The sequence below is a fragment of the Cicer arietinum genome, chromosome 8 (genome assembly GCF_000331145.2).
Source record: "Cicer arietinum cultivar CDC Frontier isolate Library 1 chromosome 8, Cicar.CDCFrontier_v2.0, whole genome shotgun sequence".
NCBI lineage: Eukaryota > Viridiplantae > Streptophyta > Magnoliopsida > Fabales > Fabaceae > Cicer > Cicer arietinum.
The window spans coordinates 28,655,585-28,662,255 of record NC_021167.2 but is presented as its reverse complement, the minus strand read 5'-3'; the positions used below and the strand labels follow the sequence as shown (position 1 = coordinate 28,662,255).

Genomic DNA, 6,671 nt, shown 5'->3' with positions numbered 1-6,671 from the left:
CCAGGATAAACCTTGGTGCATTCTATCCCTTATCCTTTTACTTTTAATTGTTAATCTTGTATGCCGCATTATAACTCCGCTGTGTGTATGAATCTGAATAAATCTTGCATCGTATGATTGTATGTTCGATCTTAATTGTATGCTAGACGTATTCGATTTTCTATATTGCTTTAATTTGTTAAAGACTGATATATTCTTATTATTTCGAGGTCATAATAATCAACATGGCCGACCACAAAGAAATGCTAAGGACCAACACCAACACCAACCCCAACCAAAAAATGGGGGAGTTTATAGGTCTTAGAATCTAGGACAAAACCAAGCGCATGTTATTCAGAACTACCTTTGCAGAAAAGAAGGACGCATGGTATGTTGTGACAGACAGTCAGTAGCCCAAGAAGGATGCCACTACTAACAACATGACTTCTGCATGATCAACTGCTCGGTGTCGTGTATATCACATGCTCCATCTTCGTCATATCTGATCCAAGGTGAGTGTCTTATTGCCAGGATGTCTTTATCAGTATTTTTTTTTAATTCTATAGCAACAGATTCTTTCATTTCCTTGGATTGTGTGAAATTGTTTCAATTGCTTGTTATTGCAATACCTTTTGATTTGGCAATCACTATAGCGTCTATTGAACCAATGATCGTTAATATGACATGTTTACAATGCCCTTTGACTATCCTCAACATGGAATTTAATGTTGATTTGATTTGTGTTCCCTTCGGGTATGGGAGTAATCCTTGAGATTGATTGACTGTCACACCATTATATTTTACTTGATTGTGTTTGTAAGTCTGTAATTTTACCAGACCCAGGTGTTTCCCGTATTCTCGATGCAAACAGATTGAAGTTCTTTTTGAAGGGATGGGTTCATAAATATGTATTCCTCAACTCTATCAATATGAAGGTAGAGGTGGAGGTAGACAAGATTCTTGTAGTCAAAGATTTTCCAGAGATATTTCCACGAGATGTGCTAGGATTATCCCAACTCGTGAAATTAAATTTTCAACTGATGTGATTCCTGATATTGGACCTATTTCTATTGCTCCATATTGAATGTATCTTATAAAGCTTGTTGAAATGAAAAATCGGTTAGAGGATCTTCTTTCTAAACAACTTATATGGTCAAGTGTCTCTCTTTGGGAGCTCATGTGCTCATAGTGAAGAAAAAGGATGGAAAGTCCATAATTTGTGTTGATTATCGACAACTTAATAAAGTCGCCATCAAGAATTGGTATCCCTTAATACATATCGTTGACTTGATAGACCAACTCAAATGAGCCTTCATATTTTCAAAAACTGATTTGCAATAAGGGTATCATCAAATTCAGGTGAAGGAAGAAGACAACCCTAAGACCGCATTTAGAACCCGTTATGGCCACTTTGAATACTAGGTAACGACTTTTGTAGTAACCAATGCACCAACTATCTTCATGGATTACTTGAATCATATATTCCATATTTTTCTAGACAAATTTGTGGTAGTTTTTTTATTGATGAAATACTAATCTATTCTAAGAGCTGAGAGGAACATGATGATCATCTGCGCCAAGTTTTGCAAGTCCTAAAAGAGAAGCAGTTGTATGTTAATTTGGGAAAATGTGACTTCGGGTTAGAGGAGATGAAATTATTGGGAAATGTCATTTTTAAGGAAGGTATCATTGTCAACCCAGCCAAAATAGAAGTTGTGATGGCATGGAATCAAACACAAACCGTCATAGAGATTAGAAGTTTTTTTGGTCTGGCCGGACACCATAAGAGGTTCATTAAAGGATTTGTAAATATTTCAGCCCGTTGACATAACTCACCAAAAAGAATCAGATTTATGCATGGATGTGAAAAGAGTTTTTAGTTGATGAAAGATTAACTAACCAAATTTTTGACACCATAAATTCCAAATTAAAATATTAAAAAAATTCAGTATTAATTTATACCTAACAGATTACTTGATTCAAGTAATAAAAAAAATTAAAAAAGATATCAACAAACAAGTAAACAAAAAGAATGCATCAACAACAAAATCTAACATCAAAACAAGCATGGTAGATTTGTGGCCAGACACATGAAAACCAAGACCACAAAAAAGAGGTTGTTGAGAGGTGGGTTTGGATCTGCAAAGGGGTGGTTCTTGAGGCTATATCAGTTGATATCATAGCATGAGCTACGAGTCGATGCAGATTGTGAAATTAATTGGTTTGAGTATGGAAGGGGGAAGACAGGAGGTTTCGGTTTGGTTTTTCATTTTCATCTCGTCATTTTAGTCCCTATCGGTATGGACATCACATCACAATGGTTTGGATACATGTGTGCCAACTCTGGGGCCACATATATCTGATGTGTAAAAATATGTGACACTTAAGCACAACTTACAGAAAATAAGAAATAAGTTCACAATAAGAACCACAACGATTAACGGAAGTATTATTTAGGGACTTCAAAATGTTTTTCTTTCTTTAAGCGACTATTTTTATATGAAAAATGAGATTCGTAAACAAAACCACACCATATGTATAGAGTAAATAAGTTAGAAATCTATTTTGATGCATGTCTTTTCTAGATTCAAAATTTTAAATTTAAATAAATTAAAATTAGAATTTTCAAATTTATAAACAAGGAAATCAAAATTTGATTTTTGAAGTTCTAACTGTATAATTGTGAAAATGGATTCTTGTAGAAAAGAATCCAGATGAATTTTAATAAAATTTTATATCATAAAAATATTAATATTTTTTGGTAAAAATAAAAGTTTAAATATTAATTCAGAATAAAACTTTTTTTGAGGGGTATATGTGAAATAATGTTAGTCTTATAACAAAACATTATAGAAAAGAAATTTAATTTGCAAAAAGTGTTTACGACGAACCAAAAACTAATCTTTTAAGTTTTAACTATATAATTCTGAATAATTACGTTCATATTTTATTATGGTGTACATAAATTAAACAAATAAGTTAAAAATAAAAATAAAATTTGATAATAACTAATGTAAATGAGTTCGGATCCAAAATACTGCAAATGAATGTTAGTAAAGTTTTATAAAATATGGTGGACAATGTTGATTCTCAAATTATGACAGAACTATTGTTGTTGCTTTATTTAATGAGTTATGTTGTATCATAACAATATTTTAAAATAAAAGATGTAGTTTTACAATTCATAAGAACGTTATCAAATATTATGGAAGCTCTAAAGTTAATAACTAATTATTGCACTTTAAAATAACCGAATGGTCACTAACAATCTATGCTGTAAATAAGTTATCTAATTGTTAGATGATTTAAAAATTTAAATTATTTAAAAATTGACTAAAATTTATTTATTTACTTACTACAACAAATTAATTAAATTTACATTACTTTTAGAAACACTTTTACATAAAAAATAATAATAAAATATATTATTCAAAAAATATCTAAATAAAGAAGTAAATAACATAAATATAACAAATTTAAATACATGCTTTTCTAGATTCGAAATTTTAAATTTAAATAAATTAAAATTAGAAATCTAATTTTTAAAATTATAAACGAGAAAATCCAAATGTTATAGTAAATAAATATCTGAAAATGTTAGACCAACATAAGAGGATTTCCATGCTTTCGATATGGATCCAGATAGTGATACAAATTTTATTTCCGATGAGGTTGTACCAGAAATACTATTACCCAATCAAATCAAACTTTGAGCAAAAACTGCATGGCTTTTGTCATTATCTATCTTTGAGTTCTCGTTCAAATTGAAACAGCTTTTCCCGAACAGGCTGTAAAAATAGTTTCAAGTCGTTGCATATCTCAATTTTATCTTGATGCGAGATATCTGATGCTTCATTAAGTCTCACTTCCATCTGCACACGAAAAATTTGCCATAATTTTAATAAAGCAGAGAAGTGAGTTAACAATACATGCAAATAATTATGGACAAAACTTGACCTAGCTAGCTGTCATAAATATCATAATATATTTGGTTGAATAAGTTATGTATTTCACTAAATCAGTTAAGCAAGCCAAACTAAGCATGCTATGTACAAAAATAACAACAAAAGCATTTTTCTTATTACATTCTTATTGTAATTTGATATACAATTTCAATAGTGAGTTACTTCAAAAGTTGGATTCAAAACTGGATGAGTTTTAGCCACAATCCAAGTCTTTGTAAATTCTCTATCGTTATCTTTTAAATTCTATACAATTCTGGTTTTGATATGTGAAAATTTATTTCTTATTAGAACAGGTAAAAACGATTACACTACATGATAAATTTCTGATTCAAATTGAAATAATCAATCAGAACATATAGGGAATCAATTACCTGAATTAAAACTTTCAAGTTTTGAACTGTTTGGTGCATCTCTTCTGTATTTTATATTGGTTCATTGATCATAAGGTAATTGCATTTCATATAGTCTTGTTTTGCATACAGGTTCAAAAAAAAATTCATAGTTACATTACATATTCAATAAAGGGAAAGTTCCAAAATTTGCAAAAAGCTGTAAAACCTTAATTCATCCCTCTCTTGAGTTTAGCCACTATCCAACAAATGACTTTGAATTATGAACATTGTTTGATATGACTGTTTATTGGAATTAGATACCAAAAAACGAAACACTAACCATTTTTATCTTGTTAGACTACTAATACAAGATTTCAAATAGGAAAACAAATCATGATAATAGTAAAGAAATACAGAAACTAATCTTAAGAATTAGTCTATGATACTCTAAGTAAGATAACAAACTAATCCTATTCCAATGAGATAATCTAAAATCTCATGAGATAATATCAAGATATTATCACATATTCTGGTCTCTTCTAAAGCTGTCTCTCAAGCTAAAGTTTACTAAGCTTTAACCTTGTTACAAATGTGACATTTGAAAGAAAAAAATCGTTTAATTCAGTATTAAAAATCGGTAGGGCCAAACCCCATCTAGAACAAGGATTATTTACAGGAATGTATGTAAGTTCCATGATATTGAAGAGATCTACGACTCCCTAGTCCCAATTCTAATTCTCAACAAAAAGATTACCCTCCCTCTAAACCCTCTTTTCTCAATAAAAATAATATTTTTCTGTTCTTAATCTGAACCAATTTCTATAAGTGAGATTAACTACATAGATGGAACAACGCCATAGTACTTTCTACCTATGGTTTTTCTTGATCTCCCTCTACTAAGATTGTCCTCCATTTGGTTTACCCTCTTCTACAAGCCTTATTTACAGAAGCTGAAATCGACAAAGACAATTCTACCATCTTTTCTACAATAGATGTGGCTATTAAGCTATGAAAAAATAAATGTTTGCAATCTCAGTGTTACAATCAGTATTAAGATAAGAGGTACCTGCAAGTCATCCAGTTCACCGAATGAGATCTCTGGAACATCTATGTGCCCGCCAAGCAACCTCTTATCTCCACGTATAATCCATTCCCCTGTATAAAATTATTGCAAATAAACATGACTTATAAAGTAGTTAGACAGAAATGCAAAAAATAAAAAAGAACAATTGGATTTAACATATAATAACTCACCTTTCACTTTTAGGGACAGCTCATACGTGAAACTGACGCGTTTCTTGTTCCGAACCACCACCATAAATGCCTAACAAATTAATGTACAATCGTTAAGTAGGTATGCTCTTGAATTGAGTTAGTTTGAATGGTAATTTAGGGTTTTGATTGGTTGAGTGAGAGAGAAGAGAAAATAGTAAATACTTGCTACACTTACATCTCCAACACATTTTGTCACATCTTCCACTTGTGCTCTGCCGGAGGAGAATGGTAAGGAGCCTACTGAAACGAGCAGCTCCTGAAAATCAAATTGTAAAATAGTTGAACAAAATCAAAAAACATAGAGATAGATAAATTGAAGATGACAACAAACCTTAATTCTTGGAATAGCCCAATTGTTAAGATTTTTCTCTTCCCATGTCCCAGCCTGTTGATTGAGAGGAGAGAGAGTTAAGCATAGTAGTTTATATATGATAAAAGAGGTAAGTAGGAAAAAGAAGATACGCGATTCCAAGCAGAGCCAAGGTGATGAGATTGAGAAGAATCTTGTGTGGTTAGCTTGTGTGGCAGAGGCAATGGCGCCGCATCTTCCGTCGTTTTTCTAACCCAATAAGTGTACGACGATTTTTCTTCAACTTCTTTCTCACACGACATTACTGCTTCGGACTCCATTTTACAATTTCCAACTACCACCGCTGATCGATTGCAAAACAGACAAAGCCCGCACCTCTCCACTCTCTTCTCGAAGGTTCTTCTAGATCGCAGATTTTAATAATAAATAAATGATGGACAAAACGCAACTTACACCAAAATACTAGATTCATCTTTTGATTTTTTCTTTTTAACAATTTTATTCCATTTCTTAGTTAATTTTTTTTTTTAATTTTATTATTCATCATATAAAAAATAACATAATAAATTTTGTGATTTTAATTAATAAAATTTTATATTTAACTTTTAAAATTAAGTATTTATAATATTAAAATTAGTACAATCAAAACTCTTTATGAATTGCATAAGATTATTAAAAAAAATTAAAGAGATTGAAATTTTAATTTTTTTTATTTAAAATTAAAACTATAGATACAAATATTTACAAATATAAATGATGAATTTGATACCAAAAAAAATTAAATAATAATTTTTATGTAATTTAAAGTAT

General features: G+C 30.5%; 1 protein-coding gene across 1 annotated transcript; it reads right to left on the bottom strand.

Annotated features, from left to right (window-relative positions):
* Positions 1 to 3,506: 3,506 nt before the first annotated feature.
* On the bottom strand, positions 3,507 to 6,293 carry LOC101515303 (uncharacterized). Its single transcript, XM_004513072.4, has 6 exons — positions 6,014 to 6,293; positions 5,883 to 5,936; positions 5,727 to 5,807; positions 5,531 to 5,600; positions 5,343 to 5,431; positions 3,507 to 3,851 (listed from the first exon to the last, which is right to left on the bottom strand). Exons 1-6 carry the CDS (start codon positions 6,179 to 6,181, stop codon positions 3,717 to 3,719), a joined length of 597 nt encoding a protein of 198 aa, XP_004513129.1. The 5' UTR covers positions 6,182 to 6,293; the 3' UTR covers positions 3,507 to 3,716.
* Positions 6,294 to 6,671: the final 378 nt, after the last annotated feature.

What these genes read in the sequence shown, in the direction of transcription:
- LOC101515303 (XM_004513072.4), bottom strand. Translation starts at nt 6,181, where the DNA reads ATGGAGTCCGAAGCAGTAATGTCGTGTGAGAAAGAAGTTGAAGAAAAA. An exon ending in GGGCTATTCCAAGAATTAAG is followed by an intron (nt 5,808 to 5,882) that starts GTTTGTTGTCAT and finishes TTTGATTTTCAG; the next exon opens with GAGCTGCTCGTTTCAGTAGG. An exon ending in TGACAAAATGTGTTGGAGAT is followed by an intron (nt 5,601 to 5,726) that starts GTAAGTGTAGCA and finishes TTAATTTGTTAG; the next exon opens with GCATTTATGGTGGTGGTTCG.